The sequence below is a fragment of the Oncorhynchus masou genome, chromosome 3, assembly GCF_036934945.1.
Source record: "Oncorhynchus masou masou isolate Uvic2021 chromosome 3, UVic_Omas_1.1, whole genome shotgun sequence".
NCBI lineage: Eukaryota > Metazoa > Chordata > Actinopteri > Salmoniformes > Salmonidae > Oncorhynchus > Oncorhynchus masou.
In genome coordinates this window covers 30,239,874-30,267,578 of record NC_088214.1, presented here as the reverse complement: position 1 = coordinate 30,267,578, position 27,705 = coordinate 30,239,874, and the positions used below count along the sequence as shown (strand labels likewise).

The following is a 27,705-nucleotide window of genomic DNA, read 5'->3' as shown; positions in this document are numbered from 1 at the left end:
TAGGGAGAACATGGTTTACTTTATTTCAAGACATAGCTGCTTCTACCGTTTCTGAATGTCTACAGAAAGACAAAAGACAAAAAACCGAGAACACAAGCCTATTTCTGAATGAACCCCCCCCTTCCCTCCCCATAACAAGAGAAGCATTCTGAATTCCAAATCCTCATGCAGTATCAGTGATTCTCTCCTAGGCAATGAACTTAAACTGGGACACAGTGCTTAATGTTGTTGGTTGGTCATTTTTCAGTGCCTGTAATGTCCCACAGGACTGTTGTAATATGGAATGTTACACCTGCCCAAAGTGCAGGGTTCTCTTCCACACATCTTGCAGCGGTGAAACCAATGTATTAGGATGGGGCAGAGATGCAAGTCCACATTAACAATGTAGTAAATGGCAGAATGCCCAGAGCAGGACATTTCCAACATTCTACCCATTACTCCCTCTACCGCCCATCTCGACAGCAAGAACTGGTTAAGCTCAACACCACTGACAAACACCATTCATGATGATCCAACCACACATTTCAAATCAGAACCCCTTAGAGGATTGAAAATAGGGCCACAGTTCCACTCTTGGTTTGATGTGCTAAATAAGGTTGTTTTTTTTTGTAAGCATTTCAGGACAAATTTGTCCCAAGATTCAGTCTATTATTTATTTTTTTAAATACAATTTTAATGTAACAGGAAAAGCACAGAAAAGACACATTTAAAGTTGGCTTTAATAAAATGTTCTCTACATGAAAATAAAAACACATCCCCCCCAATAAAAGATTCAGTCTTCATATACCTTTTAAATACAAAATGCTTTATGCTGCCTAAACCATAAAGAGGGAACCACTGCATATCGTCATCAAATTTGTAATCTTGTCCAACAGTGACCCCTAGACTCAACTGACAATTTAGAGCTATGCCTCAGACTGGCCCCTGGAGAACCTCTTGAGTCTGCTGATTGTCGCTCAGTGCTTCAGGGATTCCATTATTTGGGAGGAAACAGTCATTATCTGGCTAAGGCGTTTGTCATGACATCAGAGGAACTTAGCCAATAACAGATTCACACTGGCGTACCCCCAAGTGACAGGAACTTAATACCCAAACAACTAGTTCAGTACACAATAGCTATGGAAAAAGCTGAGCTACGACTTTAGACAAGAAAACCATGCGAGCCACTCTCCGGGGTATAATATAACGATTACCACGATCCTAGAGGATGAAGCAATTACTTTTGTGATAATAGTAGTGGTTGCAAAGAGGTTACCATAAATCAATCTTTCTCTCCTATTCTGAGCCATGTAGGGGAGTCAGGGACTGCTTCACCTGTCCTGCCCTCTGTCCCCCAGCCTTAGCCCAGCCCACTGTCTGTCCACCTGGCTCGGCTTGTGCCCCATATTGCTGAACCAGCAGCTTTGCTGGACCCGTTTGCTTGTTTCAATTACAAGACAGAGCCAACCATGATAGTAATAAGAGTAAAAAAAAACTAAAAAAAAAAAAAAAAAAACTTACCAGGCACAATGAGAGCCAATAAAGATGCTTAAAACTATTAAAAAGGCAGAACATGAACAAACGAAAACTACACAGGTAAGCTAGAGTTACATTTCACCTCAAAGAAAGTTGAGTGAAGGGAAAGAAGTAAGGGGAACGAGGAACATATAAATATAGACTTCCCCCATAAGCAGTAAACTATTGGACAGTTACCCAATATTTCATAAAGCTAAAACTGTGACGAACAAATCACAAAATACAGTATTTCTAATAATTGCAATCTATTAGAGCTAATAATACTTTCCCTACATCTATTTTCTCATCCCTTTCTCCGTGTGTTGTTGAGCTAACATTGTGGTGAACTTTTAAAGTATTCCCATCATCCTCAACTGACCTGGAGATGCACCTCCCTCCTTAGAAAACATTTACAGAAAGCAACAATCTGCAGTCCAATTAGCAAACTGGAAAATTCGCATCTACAGCATAACCTGCTTCGGTATTTTCAAACGATTCTGTGCACAGAAAGACAGGCACGCTTTTACCCCCACATCTTACCATCTGCAGCAATATAGCTAGAACAACTCTTCATTCATTCATTCCCCAGCTACATAGTCCATCTTCATCCTGTTTCTTAGTCCAAGAAATACAATTTAGTCAAGAATTCAGTAAGATTTCAGTCTTTTTCCCACCACGTCTAACGTTTCAGGCCCACCTTGCCTTCCCAAAAACACCCTGCACCACCTTTATACTCCTCTCTTGTACAGTAGGTAAGTCGAGACAGAGTAGTAGTAAATCCACACCAAAAGCAGCGCAAGGAGCTTTCAGAGGAGACCAGATGCATGGAATCCAAGAGAAATGGACTGAAGGATGGTCATTTATTCCCACACTCTCCAGAGGAATTCAGGTGTTGAGCATGGTGACTGGCTGTCAGAGGTTCAGTTTCCTCAACGTAAGAATCCTACAAATTGGACCCCGCAGTAGCTTCGTGCTCAGCAGCGAGGTGGAGTAGGTGGTGCTTGCACGCCCTCGTTGCCATGCGAGGCACAGAGAGAGCGCGAGAGAGAAGACTTGTACCGTTCCTCCTCGTCGGCTGAGGGGTGTTTTGAGCCTGTTGGGAAATTGATTCACCTTCCCCAGCCTCCATATGCCGGTAATTCCGATTTGGAGCGTGTTTTTATCTTTTTTACTTCATCACACAAGTGCTTCTGACTGCAGGCCCTTCAGTGTGGAGGGTTCATGGTGCCGTGGCCCCTCTGCTGCTTCTGCTTCTGCTGCATGAGGAGCTGCTCCAGAGCCGACGGCCCCGGCTGCATCATTGAGCTGGACCAGATGGACTGGGGAGAACAGAGATAGAAGAATATCGTATGACACATCTATTCAACTAGTCTAGAGTAACGAACAGTAGCTAAACCTTACACATCTAAACTAGTATCAACAAGCTACAATAGTATTGTAATATTAGTGGCAATAAAAAGGGACATTGCATGCCATTCTGTTTGCGTGTATCATATGGTACCTTCAGACTGTCAAGGAGCACAGTGGAGGAGTCTTCCATGGGCGACTCCTGGGCCGCCCAGGAGCTGCTAGGGTCGTTTCCCTGGTGCCAGCTGTTCTCTGGGGCTCGGTGATCTGTAGAGGATGACACAGCAGGCAGGTAGTCCAAACCAAACCCACTCACAGCTCCTGGACAAAAACAGAGGTTTTCATTATATAAAATACCATGACTTCACATTAAAAATGACATTTAAATACTTCAGTGGGTGTAAGAGATTGAGGGGAGGGATATATATATATATATAAATAGGTTGACTAACCAGTCTTTTCTAACTTCCAGCGGTCGACCATCCTCCTGTCTCGGCTGTCGGGCGTTCCTATGGGGCCGAAGTTAGAGAAGGGGATGGAGCCGTGGTTGTGTGTGGGTGGGGAAGATGGTAAACTGCTTGGGTTGGAAGAGTGAGGGGACTGGCTTGCTGGTGTAGAGTGATCTGTTATGGAAATGGAGAAATATCATTACATATAAATTATTAAATGCTTTTCAATAGGATTATATTGAAATAGCGACCCTTTCAGATGCTAAGCGTGTGATTTAACATTAACAAGGGGGGCCGTTGTGATGTTTATGGAGGCAAGTACCTGAGCTGGCGGGAAGGGACGGGGACCATGGAGTTCCTTCAAACAGGGAGTACAGAGAAGGTTCCTGGTGCAGCATGGGAGCATCAGGCTTGGGGTTGGGAGACATGTTTTTCCCATACGCCTGGCTGAAAATGCTGTTTTGATAGGAACTCTCCTAAACAAAAAAACATAGCTTTCAGTCATACCAAATGTCAGTCACTTGCCTTCGGTTTACAACATTAAAAACGTGGTATTTCAAACGCAACTGGGATTTAAGAGCAAACATCACTACAGAAGCTCTGTGAGACCTTAATCAAACCACTGCCTGTGAGATGCAGTCTACATTCTTTCCCGCACAAAGCAGTCAAAATACGTCTGGCGGCAGGCCTTTGAAGAGCAGAGATTCTCCCATGCATGCATACTGACCTGAATTGGAAACCCAGATAAGGGCATGAGAGAAGACGACTGGCCCATCACCTCAGCACCACTCTCCATTCTGGACTAATTTGACAAATACAGGAGAAGATAGAATGTTGTGTTTAGTAATCGCCTTCTGATAAAAGTCATTTATTCCATCAGCATATTTTCCTAGTTGACTCCTCGGGTGTTCGTATGTTTGCTATGAATACTGATAGGGATGGATTGTACGCAATATGTTGGATAATGTCTCATTTAATCCCAGTTACAGTATATGTTCAACCTGATCATGTACAACAACGTAGCTTAGTGTACATTGTAGGCTTAGCCTACAACATTTTACAGGAGTCATGCAACAAACATTTAGCCTCATCTTCCAAAAGCACAATGACTGTTTCTAACAAGTCAAACAAATAATGGGTTGACTTCTGTTAACATAGAAGAGGGAACAAAACCAACCAATTATAATCAACACTAGCCTGGAAACCATATTTACATATAGTGCCCTCTGATACAAAGTATGAGCCTTATCTCCCTGCAACTCAATTATTCTACTCACATCACATACTTTGTGAAGGTGAATCAGGGCCTGCATTCAGAAAGTGTCTCAGAGTAGGACGGCTGATCTAGGATCAGGTCCACCCCTGTCCATGTCATCTTACTCATAACTGATCAGCACACTTTCTGAAAACGGTCCCTGATGTTTAACATGCTGGTTCAACCAGGAGGATTACGTTAAGCGAAGTAGACTACATACAAATAGGTTTCTTCCTGGAGCAGTGCTAAGAGGACTCGCCAAGGCCTGGTAGAAACCATGAGGCTTAGTAAAGACCAGCTCTTCCTCCTCAAAATTTGATAGACTTTTTAAAAGGTCTGGAGGCAGAAGAGGGGAGCTCTTGTTGTCCTAGTGAGAGAATGAAGCAAAAAGGAGGGGGAAAAAAAGAAACATAGGTAAGCCAGTAAGAAATAGGTTGGCAAAGGGATACTTTTTTCAAAGATCAAGCTCAAAGGTGGCAAAGAGGAGCCAGTAAAGGTAGGAAAAAGATAGGCCTAGCTTTCCAAAGATATAGATAACATTAAACCAAGCTCTGTCCTCAACCTAGGTTACCAAAGGAATGATTGTGCCATATAAACCCATACATTCCAGTTTGAGTTGTTACAATCATAACAATATTTGAAACTAATATAGCAGTCTGGTGACTGATCATACAACCATATATTATTTCAACATTCAAATTCCTTCCTATACAAGTCAATCACCATGAAAATGAGCAAATGAGGCCAAAACAGAAGGTGGGAGGAGTCTGCTCTAGTACCAAAATCAATGTGATGGCAGAGCATTATGTATTGCATAACATGGCTCCCAATTGGCTACTCTAACAACAAGTCTGCTCAGTCCAATAACAGATCATATAATCCTACATAGTGAACCTCCTCTATCATGGGGTCCAGACAGGAATGGTAGAATCTTAGAGTTACAGCTGGACTTTCCATAGCCTACATACCGTTAGACTGACAGTATCTGCCACAAACTCCAGGACTTCAAACCACATTCTCCCTCTTTGAGGGAGGAAGCCACAGACCCAACGGACTCCCATCCAATAGGGTTGCTTACATTTAGAGTCAAGTTACCTACACAAACATTCCAATAACATGTGAAAATGAAATACCATCCATATCTAAAGAAGTGTTAGGACTCTTTCTCTAACTCCCCAATTCACATTGCTAGTTCTAGGTGGTTAATGACAGATAATATCAGCCTAGTATATAATCTATCTTGTGTTCTATATCTATGGTTGAGGAGTTCAACCAATCACCTCAAAGGGAGGTCCTCTGGGTGCGTTGTCCTGGTCTGGGTGGAAGACCCCTGGGGGCGGCCGCTTGCCCATTCTCTCCCCCACAGTCTGTCTGTTATCCCCCATGCGGTAGGGAAGCTCCCAGTAAAAATCCTGCATTTTCACATCCGGGTACTTCATCTTCTTGTCCATGCTGTTCTGCTGCTGTGGCTGCATGGGCATTTGCCCAGCAGTTTGCACAGGGTGTTGCTCAAAAAGCTTCAGGGAGTCCTGGGGGGGCATGCCATAGTAGGGCTGCTTGACAGGCACCTGCATGGCCTGCATCTTCTGCATGGTGGGCTGCCCCTGGTGCTGGCCCCACATCTGGCCAGCCTGGTCAACCTGCATGTACTGCTCGTTAGGAGGAAAACAGGACACCTCTATAATAGACAAGCTCGTGCATTTCTTTGAAGTGCATTTATAAATCACAACACACTTTACAGTAGAACAATAGCACTCCTGTAAATATCACATTTTCCTGTATCTTTCCAGTCCAGAACTACTGTGATTTATAATTTACCTGATGCATCCCTGGATGGTGAGGTGGGCTTTTGCCCAGCTGTACTGGCTGCACAGGCTTAGTGGGCGACTGCTGCTGTTGTTGTTGGGCCAAAGCCTGAAGCTGCACCGACTGCTGCATGGACTGCTGGGCCTGGGAGGGCTGCTGCTGGGGAGGACCCTGTTGGCCCTGGGGGGGCCCCTGGTTCATGACCCCCGGCCCTGCTGGCCTCTGCTGGCTGTATGGAATGTGCGACGGCTTCCCAGCCTGGACCTGGTAGGTCCCATAAAAAAAAAGTTGTCATTCATTTTTTTGTGTGATTGTTTTTTGGTTCCAAGCACTTTCATTTGCTTACATAAGAGGATATAGGACTGGTTTCCCAAACAAATTCAGCCTACAGATTCTCCATTGAAAATGCTTTTGAGTCCAGGATTAGGATTAATCTGTGTCTGGGAATCCTGCCCTTAAGAGTTGAGCAGAATCTCTCCCTTTACCTGCTGGGCGCCAGGCTGCTGAGGGTGGGAGACCGGCTGTAGGAATGGCCCGGAGACAGACATGCCTGTAGAGAAGGTGAAGCCAGGGTTCATGGAGAACGCCACAGGAGGAGGGATCACATAAGACGGAGAAGGGAAACCTGAAAAGTTCAACATGAAGTTAGTTTAATGAATTTAAATGGCAGAATACAATTGAACTGCAAACAGTTTACACATAAAATAGAGAGGGTTATTCGCTACTCTTAGATCTAAAAATCTTTTCAGAGTAAAACTGTTCAATCTAGGTATGTGATCACTGTGAAAGGTGGTGCTGGTACCTGGTCGGCTGGGCAGGGGAGGGAAGGCTCCCGGGTGGTGGATGGGGATGAACTGGGAGGAGCAGGTAGTCTGGGTCTGAGTGACTGGAGTCTTCCGGGCCTCAGACACGGGTGTCCTCATCTCCGGCTGGGCTTTCACCTGCACCGAGACACACAAACTATGGGTCAGTAGGTAGTAAAAACTCCAGTAAACATGTCTGTGTCCTAAATAGATCCCATAGGGCTCTGGTCAAAAGTAAAGCACAATATAGGGAATAGGGTGTCATTTGGGACACAGACATACAATCACAGAATAAATCCCACCTTTAGAAAGAAAAACAATGCATTTGTTCTACCTGTTTCCCTGCATCTGCAGCCTTCTCATGGCTGTTCTTCTTCACCTCACTCTTCCTCTTGCCATCCCTCTTCTGCTCTCCTTTTCCCAGTGCTCCGTTACCTTTGCCGAAGTCCCTCCTTTCCTTCCCTGCATCCTTATGGTGCTGGTTGCGGCTGGGCTCCCTGCCCTGCTCCTGGGGTTTGATGTTCTCCTTGAAAGTCACTACGGGTCTCTCGCCGATCTCCAACACACTGTTCTGGGTCTTGCCCATGGATAGGACTGACTTCAGACACATGTTGCCCTCGTTGGGAGTCTGCTCTCCATTGGAAGACTCCTGGAGCACAGGGGCATCCTTCTCCTGGGGCTCCTCAATTGTCAGCTCCTCAATGTCAGTGATGAACAACAGCAGACTGTCGCTGAACTTGTACTGAATCAGCCTGGAATACACAGCCACAGGCATTGTCACATACTGTTGCATTTTGTAGGCTATTCAAGTAAGATGGAAACTACTGACATATTGGCGCATGTGGTAGTTTAGTTCATAATAGGTCTTTTCACACTGCATTGTTCTTAGTTTTGGGCTATCTTAGACCCAGGCTAAGACTGTCCCTGGGCTAGCTTATCTTGTGTTTACACAAGAATTTGTTAACTAGAGGTGGGGAGTCGACTCCAAAATAATCAATTCCTTGCCCGTCGACTCCCATTTCTGGTTGTCAGGCGTCATTCCACTAGGAATCGACTCTTAAGATTCTTCAATGGGGGAAACTAGTTGTCATAGTCTACTTCGAGAACAAACTCTCACAGCAAAGAAAGAGCGAGCGAGGGAGAGAAAGAAATGGGAGGGGCACAGCCAGGCCACCATGCAGACAGATCTGTGCATCGATAATCATAAGACGTAGGCAATGTCTCATGAAAGTTAACTAAAGTAGGCTGAGCTATTCTACACGCAACAGACAGGACACACACTAGCGGTTTGCATAGCAAGGAGAAAGAGCAGGCGAGCCAGCGAGGGAGAGAGGATCGGGGCAGGTAGACAGACGAAACCGTGCGTATATCTTGGTTATCTGCATCGCGCAATGTCTTGCCCAGCAAAGCATTGTAACTTAACCAAAAGTATATTGAAGTATACCAATTCCTACACATCACCTAAATTCAAACAAAGTTGGCCTTTTATAGGCTAAGTTGCTGAGCAATAGGGCAAGATCATACTCATGTCAGTCCTCTAGAATGCAAATGTTGTCTTCCTAGTAGGACTCCGCAATTTTATTTACTGTCTTATTTAACTAGAAAAGTCAGTTAAGAACACATTCTTATTTTCAATGACGGCCTAGGACCAGTGGGTTAACTGCCTTGTTCAGCGGCATAACGACAGATTTTGTCCTTGTCAGCTCAGGGATTCGATCTTGCAACCTTCCGGATACTAGTCCAACGCTCTAACCACTAGGCTACCTTCCGGGAAGAATGAGGTGGTGAGTGCGCATCTGTTTTGGGAGTCGAGCAAGAGTTCACTCGGTCGACTAACCACAGGAGTCAGAATCGACTCCAAAAATCATGGAGTCACCACTATTTTTAACCCTGGGCTAAGCTTCAGCCATGGGCTGAGGAGTCACACTTGTATTCCAAAGCCATGGGCTTACAGACAAACACGTGACCAATGTTAATAAGGTATTTATTAAACACATTACTTCCTCATTATTTTGCTTCGAGCCAATCATTTCATGATAATCTGCCTGTCCGACCTCGGGAAATAATCTGTCACTTTTGACATGCGATATCGCCCATGTACAGCGAAAGCTGTGCATGGATGAGACATCAACTTTTCTCATCCAAATCAAAACATGCAACAATATTATCATCATGGATAACTATATCCAATTAAATGTCAATAGAAAAGTTATGATAAGAGACGAAAATGGAGTGTTTGCTTTGCTGCCCTTCCAGCTGTAGAGTTTGACTGCCTTCAGTTGGCTAGCTAAGTGTAGTGGTGGTGAGTAAAAAAATAAATAAATTGACATTCAACCCATCAACTCCCGGTGTCAACTCCCATTTCTGGGTGTCAAGCATCGATTCTGCTAAGAATCGACTGCTCGTCTCCCAAGATTTAGAATTTTTGCAACGGAGGAAATGATTTGCCGTAGTCGGTTTTCGATCACCGTCCTAGGCAATAGATTGCAAAGCAGGGAATCCCAGCTAAACTTTTTGGAAATGGCCAGTTTATTTTCTCATTCATAAACAATCAAGTGCAAATATGATTCAGCAGGAAGGACGTCTACCATGGATCCCTAAAATAATTATTAGGATCACACTTCATCAATTTAAATATTATGGGGACACCTTTGGCAGCCAAGCACAAGTTACCAGTGTAGCATATTATATAGTCTAGACATGACGTTGAAATATATTCACGGCTAAAATAAACAAGTCAATTAAATGTGAATAATAATAAATTAAGAATTACAAGGAGCAGTTTGGAAAAACTGACCCTGTGTGATTACTCCTCTGGAACAACACACGTTTGGATAATAATGACAAAATATCACTTAAATATTCTAGTTCCTACACATGACCTATATTCAAACAAAATAGGCTTTTTTTATAGGCTAAGTTGCTGAGCAATAGGGCAAGATCATACTCATGTCAGTCCTCCTGAATGCAAATGTCTTCCTAGTAGGACTCTAAAATAACGAGGTGGTGTGTACGCAGCCGTTTCAGCGTGTTTTGGGAGTCGAACCACAGGAGGCAAAGTAGACTCCAAAAATCCTGCAGTTAGCCAGCCTGCATAGCAACCATTTTTGTTAGCCATAGTAACCAATGTTCTTTCACTAATTATTATTTTTTTGTTTTTTTAAATTGACAGGTTTTTGTCCACATGAGGATGAAATAGTATACATGTACTTATTAAAATACTGTGCAGAACGCATCACAGGCATATGCAAATTATATGAAGGTGCAGCTTTTGTGATTGGATAGTGAAAATTCTATGCGTTGTTCTTGACCCTGTTTCACATTGGCTATTTTGGCACCATGTTTCTGGGGCTAGCCCCAAAAAGTCAGTGCTCACCCTGCTCCAGAGCAGGGCCAGCTAGCCCTGGGCTAAGGTTGGTGCTAGCTCATTTTAGAATGAGCAAGAGTGGACACTCACTTGGCCTTGGGGCTAAAATCTTCCTTAGCCCAGGGCTAAGGGGCAGTGTGAAAATGCCTAATAAGTCAGTAGTGCGAAGGTAAAGAGAGACTGTTGCATCTTTGAAAAGTAGGCCATTATTCAAAGATAAAAAAAACTTTTATATTGGCGGTATGGATGTGGTAGTTCGTAATAAGTCAGTAGTGGGTAGAGAGTTGAAGACTCACCCTGGTTGGTTGTCTGCCACCCATTTCCCTAGACTGATGAGCCTCTGGTGACGGGCACGGACTGGCAGACCCTCCTTGTCCACAGCAACGCCCTGGTGGCCTTTAGTGAAGTCAAGGATCCTGGGAAAGGGGTATACCAAAACAGACCAGGGTTAATACAAGAGGACATGGAACATGCTATGCACACAACCACACAGTCTATATGGAGGACAGGCTGAGACAAAAGGGTAGGTAAATGCAAGTACCGTAGAGCTGGCCGGAGAGCCAGAAACCCCTGCAGTTCAAACTCCTCTGGAAGTGGAGTCACTGGAAAACAGATAAGGGACATTAGAGACAATCAACTAAATTAGAGCTCTAACCAAGAATGAGAATCAAAGCAGAGATTTCAAATGGGCATTACCTGATGCACAGGAAACGTCCTCTTCCTTCGGTTGGAAACTGTTCAGAATGGACACCAGCCAAGGCCAAACACTGAGGTGAAATAAGAGCAAAATCTTTGAACTAAAACGCAGATAATACAAAAACACAAGTATTCCTGCTATTGCTAAGATCTAAAAGAAAGGGTCCAAAAATGAGTAAACAATAGAATACGCTACAACACCAGAGAAGCAGAACGTATCAAACTAAAATATGACACCTGGATGGGAAAATGTTGACGAGAAAGTGAAAAACATACTACTGTCGTTTGTTCACAGCACTGTCCTGAAAAACAGTGGATCGCAGTTTGAGCCAGTCCAGAGACACCTTGATGGCCGGCAGTGGACATTCTCCCATGATCTCCTCTCCTCGGTTCTTATTCAGTAATGCTTGGCTACACATGATACCCAGAAATGACACTGAAAGGAAGAGGGCAATAAAATACCACCACAAGAAAATCCAATTCTGTCATTCTAATTCGACAAAGAGTGGTGACATCTGATAGACTATGAGGTTGAGAAAAGCGTTTGAGACAATCTGCTAGCTGGGCCTCGCAGTTAATACAATTACATCTAAGATGCATGTTATCAAATCCATTGTCAGTGCTTCCAGATTTTTAAACATAGAAAGTAACAAACTAAAAACTGCATAACCACGAACAGGTATGTCAACGACAAGGTGAATCGTTTCATTCTTATTGAGAAACAATTGGAGTTGGGGACATACTGAAGAGGCCGAGAAGTTGGAACCAGCCGATTTGCTCATCGGAGCTGAAGCTCTGGTCATCTGCTTCGTTGCCAAAGTCCCTCAGATGGTGCAGCTCAAACAGGTTGATAATCGTGATGTGGACCAGCTGCTGGGAGCTGAAGGCTTTCTGTCGAATCAGCCTCTGCAAAAAAATTAAATAAACCATGTTTAAGCTATTTTAAATATATGGAATTGGGGTAGCTTCAGACACAGATTAAGCCAAGTCCTGGACTAAAAAGCTATTTCAGTGGAGAATCTCCATTGAGAAAGCTTTTCAGTCCAGTTCAGGCTTAATCAGTGTCTGGGAAACCAGGCCATAGCTTGTTAAGTGCAGTAATGCAAAGACTTTCATAGAGAAGTACATATCCAAGATTGCTCTATCCTTAGTTCACCGTCAAAGTATTTAAACGTTACTTTTAAGTTGAAATCTTTACCTGAAACTGCTCTTCCAGCTTCTCCCTCAGGTTGTTGAGCTTCTCCAAACTCTTGCTCAGGTAAACGTGACCGTGGAACTTGATGAAGGCCTTGATGAAATCTGACATGCTCCACTTTGTTTTGACCTCATCGTGGCTGAAGATAAGACTGGGATTAAGCATGTATACAACAAGTTCAACTCCTCACTCAAGTCCACACACTGTAAACTAGCGATGGATTTGAGTAATCGAGTATTTGAACGGACGTCAAAACTCGGTCTTTAACCAGAGGAAAAAAATACTACAAAACTACTTGGTGGAATGTGCTGTGGCTGCCCAAATGTCTTGAAGACCACGTTAATTTGCTTTGACTTTAGTGTTACATTAGTGCATGTGCATTTGCGTGTCACAACAAAAACAAAGCACCACTCTCGCTAAATGCCTTTTCCCCTCCATGTCGCTCACTCAATAGCGTTCCGACCGCTCCCTCTACACACGCGTGCAAAGTCCACGCACAAGCTCCAGTTAGTCCTACAGTAATAAATGCCTAAGAAAACGTCACGCACAAGCTAGATCTCTTGCCAAATGACAGTTTCAGAAATTCTAAATGGACTTGTTGATTAAAGTAGGGAAATATGTTCCAACAACAAGATGCAGTTTTGGAATAATTGTTCTGTCTTTTTTCTGCTTAGGCTACTTAGAATTGGTTAGCCGAGGCTTTGTATATCAACTGTATATCAGTGGAGTATATCAACTCCATTTCAAATGATGACTCTTAAGAAGTGTTCCAGACACGAGATGCGCATCACTCCGCACTGGCAACTTTTTTCACTTGGAAAAATATTCTGTTATATTACATCATGTATTTTTACTATAACAGGTGTGTCTTGACTGTGATAAGGGCTCGGGAAATAAGAGCGTCTTGTCTGCTAAATTAACACAACAAGGTTATGCCATTCCACAGCCATCAGCTTCTACAAGCAAGCACCACTGCAGAGGTTAATGCCTTTTTGAAGATCGTTTTCCATGATATAATATAATCAGTTGGTTTCAATGAACTAATCTTAAAAGGATATGTTTTGCATGTCCCCAATCACATCTTCAAGATATGCTACTTCCTGCATTTGGAAAGTTACATATATTGAAAACGTGACTGACACCCAAAACATTTTGGGACTATAATCAACAATGGACTAATAAAACAAATACCAAATATTGTTTGTGGATGGAGTTTCTTTAAAATGGCAATAGTTTTTTATTAAATATATATGGAAATGTAGCTATTAGGATTTATTTTCTGTAATGTTATGATAAATTAGGCATTGTTACACACTGTTGGAATATAGATAACTGCACCAAATATTTTCCAGTGCAGGCCTTGTATTCTAAAAATACACTTATTTTCATTCGAGTGCTCAGAAAAACATTCTGTGAATACTCAAAACAGTCAAGAAAGTCCCAATGCCCATCCCTACTGTAAACCAGCTGGCTGATAAACACCTGTTAAGGACATCACGCTCATTAGTCCCTTCCCAAATGATGGTTGACAAAGGTGGGAAAATAAACACAGCTAAGCATAACACCTTTTGAAAAGAGTGGTTGAAATGAGGCTACAATAAAAACACTCAATGATACCTTTCAATAGCTTTAGTGAGAGCTTTCTGCAGGTTGGTGGAGGCTGCAGGGAAAGGGAACTTGACGGCGATGCTCCTGCAGTAGTAGAATATTGTTGTGAGGTGGTCCCCTTTAGAGGAGGCCAGGATGGCCAGCTGATTGTAAGGCTGACCTGTTGGAGGAGAAAGACATTGGGACATCAGTGAAATTATCAGGTTAACAAAAGATGTCATATGCTGAAATTATTTTCTTATTAGGTGAAATTTTGGAAGTTGCAAAGAAGTACATTGATGCTCTGTGTACCAGTAAACAAATACTGTACATTAAAACCTTTGTAAGTACTTACCATTTGAGGGGACAAGTTGAGCTGCATGTCTGTAATAGGACTCTGCCTGGCTGGTTTGGTTGCGATATCGTGCTTGAAGGGGGGGAAAGGAGATAAGCAAAACTGCTCAAAGCACTGATTGGGAGCCTAATAAAATATTGACCTCAAAATGATCTGCTCAGTGAAATTATATTGTAGTGTGAAAACTAACCAATGTCGCCAAGGTGGACAAGACAATGCTGGCAGATATAAGAGCAAGAGCTAGGTTGGGGTTTTACAATGGTGCTGGGGTTGGTCTGTTTATTGCTGATAATTCCAAGCTGAGATGATTTCACACGACACGGCAAATCCACGTTGAACACGGTACACAGCTCCTGTAGTAACTGTTAGAGGAAAGGGTCAAGTTACTAAGAGTTGACGGGTTTTGCTTCTGTCATTTCGACATTGACATTAAAAACTATCCATTATCATTTGTATTCTGATTAACATACTTATGTCAATATGATGAACTGCTTACTTAATAAATTCTAGACATACATTTGAAGTTGGAAGCTTACATACTCCTAAGCCAAATATATTTAAACTCCGTTTTACAATCCATAACATTTAATCCTAGTAAAAATTCCCTGTTTTAGGTCAGTTAGGATCACCACTTTATTTGAAGAATGTGAAATTGCCTTTAAATTGTTTAACATGAGTCAAACGTTGCGTGTAGCCTTCCACAAGCTTCCCACAATAAGTTGCGTGAATTTGGCCCATTCCTCCCGACAGAGCTGGTGTAACCGAGTCAGGTTTGTAGGCCTCCTTGCTCGCATGTGCTTTTTCAGTTCTGCCAACAAATTTTCTATGGGATTGAGGTCAGGGTTTATGATGGCCACTCCAATACCATGACTTTGTTGTCCTTAAGCCATTTTGCCACAACTTTGGAAGTATGCTTGGGGTCATTGTCCATTTGGAAGACCCATTTGCGACCAAGCTTTAACTTCCTGACTGATGTTTTGAGATGTTGCTTCAATATATCCACAATGAGTTATGTGAAATAATCTCTGTAACCAATTGTTGGGAAAATGACTTGTGTCATGCACAAATTCGTAACAAATTATAGCTTTGGCAAGTCGGTTAACAAGAAGTTTGTGGTGTGGTTAAAAAAAAACGAGTTTTAAATGACTCCAACCTAAGTATGTAAACTTCCGACTTAAACTGTATATCTGCAGAGCTGGCAAATAAGGTTCGGCCAAAACCTAAGATTCTTCAAAAACGTTGACCTACATTCTAGTTGCAACTTACTTGTGTGTAAAATCCACTAGCTGCCTCGAGAAACAAGGACAGATTGGCCTGCACCTCACTTCTATTGGGGTTGGCTCTGTTCTTGGCTTGACTCTGTAGTGTTGTTATTTGATTCTTAAAAGCATGATTCCAGCTGAAAAATAAGGTGAGAAAATCAAAGTAAACTTTCTTGTTTCAGAGTCAAACAGCTGATGATAATACATCTACTTCAACAGTACAATAGTTGTATTGTACTTGAGCGCAAATTGACTCACTTCACAGTTATTACCAGAGGTGGGACCAAGTCACTACTTTGAGTCACAAGGTCCAAGTCTTAAGTAGACCCAGTCAAGTCTCGAGTCAAGTCCATGTCGAGCATTCTAAGAGCAAGTCAAGTCACACGTTTTTTCAAGTCCTGTCAATAAAACAATCTGTCTACTGAGGCTACCAGACAGCCCTTTTCATTGTCTACAAAATATTTTGATCACGTAATAATTAATTTTAACTACAAATTCCAAATGGTTAAATAAATAAGCAATATCAAAACAAAAAGACCAGTATGCCTATGCTAGTAGTAATTGTTGTTCGATGACCCATTGCTGGAGAGCCTGCAAAGTAAACAGTTCACATTCTTGATTAGCAAAACATTTTTGGAGCTGCATATTTGTGGCAATCCTCTCTCCCTACAATCTCATAATGCAGCTGCATCCAATGATTGCTGTACAGCAATCCAGTCGCTAGCTCCGTGATCCTCAAACTTTTTGACACCTCCCCCAGGTAGCCCCTATCATCATCAACAAGATCTTAATTTCTCCAGAATGCAACATTCATCACATAATATTGAAGGCAGTGCAATGTAACAACTATCTTCAGACATAGCCAGTAGCCACCAGGCTATTTGAAAATGATCAATGAAATTGGCAGGAAGCTTAGCGTCACTGTTCTGGCAAATAAGTGTCCGTAGTAGTTCTTATCTTTTACATAATGTTTATATAGATAATATAAACATAATCCTACTGGGTTTTATGGATTTGCGCTCACGCTGATGGTCATTGGTCAACAAACAGACTTACAATCTTCAGAAACAAAAATTGTATGTTTTTTTAAACAATAATTTGTGCCATAGGCCTATGCTAGAAACCTGATAAAAAAGAAAAGGTATAAAAAATACAAAAAATGGTATGTACAGTGCATTTCGCAAAGTACTCAGACCCCGACTTTTTCCAAAGTTATGTTACAGCCTTCTTCTAAAATGGATTAGATTGAAAAAAATGTGTATGGGAAACAATCTACACACAATACCCCATAATAACAAAGCAAAAACGAATTAATTAATTTTTGGAAATGTATAAATACGGAAATCACATAAACATAAGTATTCAAACCCTTTACTCAGTACTTCGTTGAAGCACCTTTGGCAGCGATTACAGCCTCGAGTCTTCTTGGGTATGACGCTACACGCCTAGCACACCTGCATTTGGGGAGTTACTCCCATTCTTCTCTGCAGATCCTCTCAAGCTATGTCAAGTTGAATGGGGAGCGTTGCTGAACAGCTATTTTCAGGTCTCTCCAGAGATGTTTGATCGGGTTCAAGTCCGGGCTCTGGCTGGGCCACTCAAGGACATTCAGAGACTTGTTCTGAAGCCACTCCTGCATTGTCTTGGCTGTGTGCTTAGGGTCGTAGTCTTGTTGGAAGTTGAACCGTCGCCCCCAGTCTATGGTCCTGAGCGCTCTGGAGCAGGTTTTCGTGCTCTGTTCATCTTTCCCTCGATCCTGAAGCTGCCACCACCATGCTTCACCGTAGGGATGGTGCCAGGTTTCCTCCAGATGTGACGCTTGGCCTACTGCAGCTCTGATTGGTTATGGCGCACCGACCGGTCTGGGTAGAGTACAGGCCGCGAGTCATGCCTGTCAAATCAATAGAATCCTTCTCCGATGTGTTCGGTCTACGACAAAATTGTCTTGCATAGTTACGTTTTGCATACTAAGTATTTCATAGTTTCTTTATGTTGCATTGAAAGTGGCTAATATTGCATTGATCCGATCACAATTCCAACAGTAAATGCTGACAGTGTTATCTGCAGGGGCTGATATTTCTTCTGCACAGCAGCCCCGGGTGAGCAGCGCGCAGTTTAGAGGGAACATTGGTCTCAAGTAAATGTTGTGTACCAAGTTATTTTATTTTCTATCAAATAGTCTCACGTCATTAAATTTGTGACTCGAGTCCAAGTCAAGTGACTTGAGTCCACACTTCTGGTTATTACTAATCTACTTTCTTTACAGTTGTCTTGCAATCTTACAAATGTAAAATCCAGTTAAGGTCATTCAACAACTTTCTTTTATTTAATTAGGCAAGTCAGGAACAAATTCTTATTTACACTGATGGCCTACGCCAGCCAAACCCGGACAATGCCCTTTGGGACTCCCATCACAGCCGGATGTGATACAGCCTGGAATGTGATAACAACAACTAGAGTGATAACTATTAGACTAAAGAGTATGTTGATGTAAGGTCAAATGACTCAATGAAACAGGAATACATAGCATAATTATGTGACCTTCAGAAAGACGGCAAAACATTGTCCTAATTTTATAATGGGAAACAATCTTATTGTTACGAAGTGAGGGTAAGATCCCTAGACCTAGCAAGAGTAGCGATAGTAGTAGGCTGCCTAATAGGTTAAATTACATAACCAATTTAATGTAGACTGGGACTTACAGATCTTGCTCCACTTTCTTGTCCAAAGCATACTCCAGGTCAGTCACCAGCATCTTCTGGTACAAGTCCTGAAGAGCCTGCCTTGAAGTCCAGACCTCTGCTGCACCAAGCTTAGAATCTAGGGGAAAGGAGGACATTATGGGCACTCCTCTCACTTATATTTTATACACTTCTAATGAATTAAATCACATTTTATTCATCACGTTCTTCATAAAACAGGTGTGGACTAGTAGTGAAATGCTTATTTACACGTCCTTCCCAACAATGCAGAGAAATAAAATAGAAAAGTAAAACACGTAACAATAGATCCACAATGCTAACTTGGCTATTTATTTAACCAGGTAGGCAAGTTGAGAACAAGTTCTCATTTACAATTGCGACCTGGCCAAGATAAAGCAAAACAGTTCGACACATACAACGACACAGTTACACATGGAGAAAAAAACAAACAAACATACAGTCAATAATACAGTAGAAACAAGTCTAAATACGATGTGAGCAAATGAGGTGAGATAAGGGAGGTTAAGGCAAAAAAAGGCCATGGTGGCAAAGTAAATACAATATAGCAAGTAAAACACTGGAATGGTAGATTAGCAGTGGAAGAATGTGCAAAGTAGAAATAAAAATAATGGGGTGCAAAGGAGCAAAATAAATAAATAAATACAGTAGGGAAAGAGGTAGTTGTTTGGGCTAAATTATAGGTGGGCTCTGTACAGGTGCAGTAATCTGTGAGCTGCTCTGGCAGCTGGTGCTTAAAGCTAGTGAGGGAGATGTGTTTCCAGTTTCAGAGATTTTTGTAGTCCGTTCCTGTCATTGGCAGCAGAGAACTGGAAGGAGAGGCGGCCAAAGGAAAAATTGGTTTTGGGGGTGACCAGAGAGATACACCTGCTGGAGCGCGTGCAACAGGTGAATGCTGCTATGGTGACCAGCAAGCAGAGATAAGGGGGGACTTTACCTAGCAGGGTCTTGTAGATGACCTGGAGCCAGTGGGTTTGGCGACGAGTATGAAGCGAGGGCCAGCCAACGAGAGCATACAGGTCGCAACAGTGGGTAGTGCATGGGGCTTTGGTGACAAAACGGATGGCACTGTGATAGACTGCATCCAATTTATTGAGTAGGGTATTGGAGGATATTTTGTAAATGACATCGCCGAAGTCGAGGATCGGTAGGATGGTCAGTTATACAAGGGTATGTTTGGCAGCATGAGTGAAGGATGCTTTGTTGTGAAATTGGAAGCCAATTCTAGATTTAACTTTGGATTGATGATGTTTGATATGAGTCTGGGAGGAGAGTTTACAGTCTAACCAGACACCTAGGTATTTGTAGTTGTCCACATATTCTAAGTCAGAAACGCCCAGAGTAGCGATGTTGGACGGGCGGGCAGGTAGCGATCGGTTGAAGAGCATGCATTTAGTTTTAATTGTATTTAAGAGCAATTGGAGGCCACGGAAAGAGAGTTGTATGGCATTGAAGCTCGTCTGGAGGGTTGTTAACATAGTGTCCAAAGAAGGGACATAAGAATACAATGGTGGCTATGGCTATATAAAAGGGATACCAGTAAAAAGAATGTGCAGGGGTACGAAGTAATTGAGGTAGACAGTATGTACGCATAAATAGGAATAAAGTGACACCGACAGACAGTAAACAGTAGCAGCGCATGTAATGATTGAAAAAAAAGTTAGCGCAAAAAAGGGTCAATGCAGATAGTTAACTAAAAAGCTACCCCAACAAACTAAACTCAGCAAAAAAAGAAATGTCCTCACAGTCAACTGTGTTCATTTTCAGCAAACTTAACATGTGTAAATATTTCTATGAACATAAGATTCAACAACTGAGACAAACCGAACAAGTTCCACAGACATGTGACTAACAGAAATGAAATAATGTGTCCCTGAACAAAAGGGGGGGTCAAAATCAAAAGTAAGAGTCAGTATCTGGTGTGGCCACCAGCTGCATTAAGTACTGCAGTGCATCTCCACCTCATAGACTGCACCAGATTTGACAGTTCTGGCTGTGAGATGTTACCCCATTCTTCCACCAAGGCACCTGCAAGTTCCTGGACATTTCTGGGGGAGGGATGGCCCTAGCCCTCACCCTCTGATCCAACAAGTCCCAGACATGCTCAATGGGATTGAGATCCGGGCTCGTCGCTGGCCATGGCAGAACACTGACATTCCTGTCTTGCAGGAAATCACGCACAGAAAGAGCAATATGGCTGCTGGCATTGTCATGCTGGAGGGTCTTGTCAGGATGAGCCTGCAGGAAGTGTACCACATGAGGGAGGAGAATGTCTTCCCTGTAGCGCACAGCATTGAGATTGCCTGCAATGACAAGGTCAGTCCAATGATGCTGTGACACACCGCCCCAGACCATGACAGACCCACCACATCGATCCCGCTCCAGAGTACAGGCCTCGGGTGTAACACTCATTCCTTCGACGATATATGCAAATCCGACCATCAACCCTGGTGAGACAAAACCGCGTCTCGTCAGTGAAGAGCACTTTTTGCCAGTCCTGTCTGGTCCAGCAACGGTGGGTTTGTGCCCATAGGCAATGTTGCTGCCGGTGATGTCTGGTGAGGACCTGCCTTACAACAAGCCCTCAGTCCAGCCTATTGTGGACAGTGAGCACTGATGGAGGGATTGCACGTTCCTGGTGTAACTCGGGCAGTTGTCGACATCCTGTACCTGTCCCGCAGATGTGATGTTCGGACGTACCGATCCTGTGCAGGTGTTGTTACACGTGGTCTGCCACTGCGAGGATGATCAGCTGTCCGTCCTGTCTCACTGTAGCGCTGTCTTAGGCGTCTCACATTTCAGACATTGAAAATGTATTGCCCTGGTCACATCTGTAGTCCTCATGCCTCCTTGCAGCATGGCTAAGGCACGTTCACGCAGATGAGCAGGGACCCTGGGCATCTTTCTTTTGGTGTTTTTCAGAGTCAGTAGAAAGGCCTCTTTAGTGTCCTAAGCTTTCATAACTGTGATGTTAATTGCCTACCGAATGTAAGCGGTTAGTGTCTTAATGACCGTTCCACAGGTGCACGTTCAGTAATTGTTTACGGTTCACTGAACAAGCATGGGAAACAGTGTTTAAACCCTTTACAATGAATATCTGTGAAGTTATTTGGATTTTTACCAATTATCTTTGAAAGACAGGGTCCTGAAAAAGGGCAATTTATTTTGCAGAGTTTATTTAGCAGTCTTATGGATGCAATCGCCCAACTTAAAAATCTAAGGCCTGCACTAGAGCCTAACCTGCTAATGTAGAAAATACGCTGTAGGCTACAGTCAGAAACAGCAAAACGATTTTGACCATGGGTGCAGTTTTACTTTTTCCTAATTTAGATACAGTATATTTCTGCTTATAATTTCTGACATGTTGGTAAGCTGTTAGTCAACTTGTCTATAATTAGATACATGCAGCTTCTCTTCGGTCATATGTTGCTCGAGATTTCGAAAACTAAATAAACACTCGCTAACTAGAAACTCAAATCATTAGAATTAATGCAGTTAACAGCTGTAAAGTTCTCTCTATCATCTCTGCTTCTTCACGAAGCAAAGACATTTAGGGACCGGGGACAAAATGCAATAACAAAAAATTACAATTCTGTGCAAAATTTGTTTGACTTTTTGTAAGGAAATAGAAAGCAGTGAAAATGAGACATGTTTCTGATAAGATTTCAGTTTGGCTTGGATGCATATTTCATCTGATTGCAAAAAGCAGCTTTTGATGCTGATAAAGACAGTATCTAATTGCATTTGCATTCTCTCAAGATGCTGAAAGAAACCATATTTCTACACCAGTCAAAATTGTGCCTACATACAGTATGATTTATAACTTTACTGAAATAAATGCTTAATTCTGCAGGAGTTAAACCTTCAGTTTCCAATTAACCATCTGAACAGTAGGCAAGAGTTTCCTTGACTAGCCATATATCTATTTGAAGTCCCTGTTTTGGGACTGTCGAATTTGTATAGCGCCTCACAACCATCACACATAACCGGCACTGCTATCATCCTCTTACCACTTCACCAAACATTACTTTCCTGGCTCTCTTCTCCATTTTCAACTCCCAATTTCACAGCTTTTCTCTGATTGAATTAAACTTAATACCAGATACATTTCCTTTTTGCATCCGGGGCTGGAGTGTTACCAATGCAGTAAACAATCTGAAAAGAGTCTAATCACTAGAGTACAAAGGAAATCTTAACAATATTGTATTTTCTTGTGCGGAAATAAATATAAACCTATCTTATGGTGATATCTGGTACCGATAACCTTGTATGGTGATTTGGAACCAAACATTGTAGGCCTACAGTGTGATACGAGACTCCTTCAATGGTGATTTTGGACAATTTCAACTGAGATAGAGTGTGCATGTTCACCATAGAAGACATCACTGCAGTCTTCTTGGGAGAGCAAAGCAAACAGTCACACTCGGTGTGCAACAGCCTGCCAAAGCAGAGCTCACATTGTATGTAAACACATGTAAATCAGGAGACGATGACCCACTGGCATGGTGGAGAGGGAATGATGGTCGCATTCCGCTCTTGGCCAACTTTACCATCAAATACCTCTGCATCTGTGCAAAAAGTGTTCCGTGTGAACGTGTCTTCAACAGGCAATATTGTTACCCCACTCCGCAGTCTATTAAAGCCAGAAATGGTGAACATGCTTGTGTTCCTTGCCAGAAACCTTTAGGTAGGTTAATATATAAATTAAAATATTCTGAATGTTTCAGAAGGTGAGTGCTACGGGACAATAGTCAATTAGACAGGTTGCCTGAACATTCTTGGGCACAGGCAGTATGGTGATCAGCTTGAAACAGGTATTACAGACTGGGTCAGGAAGAGGTTTAAAATGTCCATGAAGACACTTGCCTGCTGGTCAGTGCATTCTCCAAGTATGTGTCCTGGTAATCCTTCTGGCCCTGCAGCCTTGTGAATGTTAACCTGTTTAAAAAGGTCTTACTCACGTCAGCTACGAAGAGCGTGATCCCACTCGTCCGTAACAGCTGGTGCGCTCAGGCATGGTGTAGTGTTGCTTGCCTCGAAGCCCGCATAGAAGGCATTTAGCTCGTCTGGCAGAGCCGCGTCACTGGGCGGCTCCCATGATTTTTCCCCATGATAGTTTGCAAGCCCTGCCACATTTGACGAGTGCCAGAGTTGGTGTAGAAGGATTCGATCTTAGTCCTGTATTGATGCTTTGCCTGTTTGAGGGGACATAGCGAGATTTCTTATACGTGTCCGGGTTAGCGGCACGATCCTTGAAAGCGGCAGCTGTAGCCTTTAGCTCAGTGCGGATGTTGGCTTATGTATGTACGGTCAGTGTGGGGATGACTTATTGCACTTATTAATGAAACCGGTCACGGCTGGGGTAAACGCCGATGCCATCAGATGAGTTCCAATTGATTTGATTGTGCCTGTATTACTGCACCTTCTAAAAAAAATATTACAAGGAGTGACTGTGTCTAGCACCCGTTCTCACTCTCTCCTCCCTGCTGCAGTGACATCACAGAACATCAACAGTTTTTATTGCACTGTCCGTGTTGCTAATGATGGAACATTATTAAAGCCATCTGTTACCAAAATCCCTAATTTGTTAAGGAATGACATTCCCTATTCCCTCAACCCTTGCACTCTTTACATGACACATCGCATGCACGTCAGCAATAGGGCCTGACCTATAGCATATCATAATCACATCAATAAATAGGTTATAACAAACTCCGAACACACATGAAAGCAAAATGTATGCAGAGGACATAACAAATAAACTCAAAACGGGGGAACGTTTACTGGTTGCTTAGGAGGTAAAGGCAAAGTCTGATGTGTGGCATAAATGACAAATTGTGGAAAATACTGGAGATCAAGAAAGGTAAGGAGCAAACGCTGCATGCATATTATGTGTGCCAAACCGGTGCTGTTCGACTACAATATCATTTTTGTCCGTTTGGAACAACGAAAAAATAAATAATTAGAATCCTACCAGAGACATTTTTTTAAGCCTTTTTTTAAGCCATTTTTTTAAGCCTATTACAACAAAGACTAAAAGCAGTCACATTCATTTGTGAATGCAATTTCCGAAAAGGAACGGTTTATTTTTTGTTTACACTAATTATTCAAGTGTTGCTTTATCATTTTATTTTAAAACTAAAATGCTTAGTTGCATTTCGAATGATGAATGACTCATATGCTGTGTGATGACTTGAACAAATGATTGATACAGTAACCTACATAACTATGAAGATATAGGCCTAAGTAAGTTACGGTATTAAGACTAAACAGGCCGCGCTATTAGGCTTATAGCCTATAACCTTGATGGTGGTTATACAAGGCTGCTATACTAAGCCAGTAATGATAATGACATTACTTCTTTATTATTATAAACAATGAGGGTATCAAGAAAAAGGAGGGTTTAGTGTAAACACTAAATAATACAGCATAGCAAAGACTAAAAACAGGCAAATTTATGACATTGTTTATCCCACCCGTAGTTGCGTGAGGCTTGGTGCTCACGGAATAAGTAGGCTACTAAAAAAACAACTTAAAAGACAACAGAAGCATGATGTCTTATTTCTGTAGATATATATGGATGACTTATGAAAGCCATGCACATTTAACAGTTAGGCTATTGATTATAGACCTAAATAAGTTTGTGTTTCCCAGCTTCTCACTTTTCTTAGACAAATAAGGCAAGGGAAGCTGCCTCTGCTGCCTCTACAGCATTGATCTCAACACCAATATACTGGTTAACTTATCTATTATACACAAAGCAACATGGTCTAGGAAAAGTTAAGGCTGGAAGTGGTGTTGGAGGAGGCACTCTCCTCTGATTTAAAATAAAATATACCAATGCCCCAGGGCAGTAATTGGGGACATTGCCCTGTGTATGGTGCAGTCTTTCAGATGGGACATTAAACATGGGTCCTGACTCTATGTGGTCATTAAAGATCACATGGCACTAATCGTAAGAGTAGGGGTGTTAACCCATGTCCTGACTAAATTCCCAATCTGGCCCTCATACCAACATGGCCACCTAATCATCCCCAGGTCCAATTGGCTCATTCATCCCCTTTAACTATTCCCTGGGTCATTGCTGTAAATGAGAATGTTCTCATGCTTCTACACCTGCATTGCTTGCTGTTTGGGGTTTTAGTTTGGATTCTGTACAGCACTTTGAGATATCAGCTGATGTACGAAGGGCTATATAAATACATTTGATTTGATTTCTCAGTCAACTTACCTGGTAAAATATATATACGGACACATCTTTTTTTATATGATAAAGGAATATGCAGTGTCTGTCCCAGGTCTGGGGATTATCAACTTCCAAAACATTAAAGAAAAATAAAAGCTTTCAAGATCAAAATTAATAAGAGACCATAATATCAGCAAAAACAATATCGTCCACAATGCATAGTGTCTAGTAATAAGGGGTCGTGGGTTAAAACAAAGAAGGAACCACAAAGATGAGTTGTGAAACATACCTGTCATGTCAGCCTTCAGGGCCTCTGCCTGCCTGTTTGGGTATAAACAAACAGAAGAAGCTAAGTCAATCAATACAGACCCACACCCTACCTTTATGCATAGCATACACCATATGAAATTAAGACCAGTAGTAAACAAAGCACCATATTGCACATTTAAAAATAACAAATCAAAACTAAAGGGGATTAAAGTGTGTCAGCTGCCACTGACTGCTCAATGTAATCAAAACATGCAACAGGAGATTGTATTCTTTTGACATGCTGGAAAGAGATTTGCTGTAGTTTTTAGCCACTGAGTGCAAATGGTAACAGCTCTATTTGCTCTGAAACATAAAAGGACAATTTATGCAATAGCCTACCTCTCACTATAGCGAATTCCATTGTGCCAATAGACTCAAACACAGCTTTATTGATTGCTACGCTTTCAAATGATAAATTGGAATTCAATAATCCAAATTGGCCATATATTGACGTTACTGTCGTTGTTAGCCTGATATATTCCACCATGTAGCTCAATGATTGAACTACGAAAAAAATAAGACAGGGCTCGCGCTACCAGTGTGACAGCTGCAGTGTTTCTGTTGGTTTGCTTGCCAAAGCACGATTTGTTTTGACATCCCAATATGAGCAACCAAATATTCTCTATTTCCCTCTGAAATAAAGTAGATGCATATGTTCATTAAAACATAAAATTATTAGTTTCATGTCGTTAGACATGCACGGTGAAGTGTCAATCTAGCAAGCTCGCGCTCAAACAGGCCTAACTGGAATGTATGTTTACCAAATGTCATCTTGCGACAGCCAATGATTGTGGCTACGTTAGCTATACCATGGACTAGAGAAGGGGCATCTTTGGTTATATTTGGCTTGCTGCCTTTACTTGTTTGATTTAAATCATATGTATGGTTAATCCAATAACACTCAGATGGGAAGGTAGCTAACGTCACCTAGCGTTTTACAAATGATAAGGCCCATTTAGCTAGCCATGTTTTGAATATTGTTAGCAAGTAACGTTAATGTGGACAGAAAGGTTCACTGCAGCGACTTGCTGGAAACAGTAGCTTGCTTCCAAAAATCACTAATGGTCGAAACCTCAGAATGTGTTTGTTATCCAATTTAGCTAATGGTAGATATCCGGACTCAGTCAGATCTACATTATAAACCAAACTAGAAAATACATGGCCAGCACGGCAGGCTAACTAGCTAATGCTATCTATCAAAAAGGGCAGGGGCGCTGTGTAATCTAATGTTATGGTTAAACCAGTTTGACATTATTAGGCGAGTTAGTTAACGCGCTCAAGAACTAGCTAGTTATGTAGTTAACCAGTAAATGAATTATCTACGTATTAATTTTGTTCACGACACATGACAAACGTTAGCTTTTTATTTCGCTAGGAAAATGCCCACGGTGGTTACTATGGTTCGCAAACCTGTTAATGTATCAAACTAGTTTAGCTAGTAGTTAGTTAGCTAGCCATCCAAGCTAACTAACGTTAACTGCATACAGTAGCCAGCGGTAACAAACAGCCATAGGTATCTACAGTTAGATACCTAGCTAAATAACTGGCCCTACTCAGTCACACTTTTCGAACATGCTTGGCTTCTTGTTGTGCGTTGCTAGCTAACTAAGCTAGCATGCCAAATTACGGCGATAGCACAAATATGATTTGACGCGGTAGGTAAGAAACAACACCATTTAATTAATAAATAAATAAACAATTTCACATTCACCTTAAATATTGGCCGCATAGGTTCATCCTGCCCGATAAGGGACTTTAGACAACGATTGGTCCAGAAGCAAAAGCTACTCCCGGCGCCATATTGTTCGTCACTAGCAGAGCCACCGGCCCTGTGTACACACGAAGATAGAGGGAGCCATAGCAAAGATAGGGGA

The 27,705-nt window shown here is 42.1% G+C and overlaps 1 protein-coding gene across 1 annotated transcript; it reads right to left on the bottom strand.

The window, feature by feature from the left end:
* LOC135514326 (nonsense-mediated mRNA decay factor SMG7-like) lies at nt 1–27,667 on the bottom strand. Its single transcript, XM_064937731.1, has 24 exons — nt 27,543–27,667; nt 25,812–25,843; nt 18,319–18,436; nt 15,621–15,753; nt 14,545–14,716; nt 14,355–14,426; nt 14,030–14,180; nt 12,416–12,551; nt 11,961–12,123; nt 11,494–11,653; nt 11,218–11,288; nt 11,063–11,123; nt 10,818–10,937; nt 7,489–7,906; nt 7,154–7,292; nt 6,837–6,976; nt 6,364–6,615; nt 5,826–6,194; nt 4,766–4,912; nt 4,018–4,092; nt 3,613–3,766; nt 3,294–3,464; nt 2,996–3,162; nt 1–2,813 (listed from the first exon to the last, which is right to left on the bottom strand). The coding sequence occupies exons 1-24, from the start codon at nt 27,566–27,568 to the stop codon at nt 2,700–2,702; spliced, it is 3,561 nt and encodes a 1,186-aa protein (XP_064793803.1). The 5' UTR covers nt 27,569–27,667; the 3' UTR covers nt 1–2,699.
* Between the last annotated feature and the right edge of the window lie 38 nt (nt 27,668–27,705).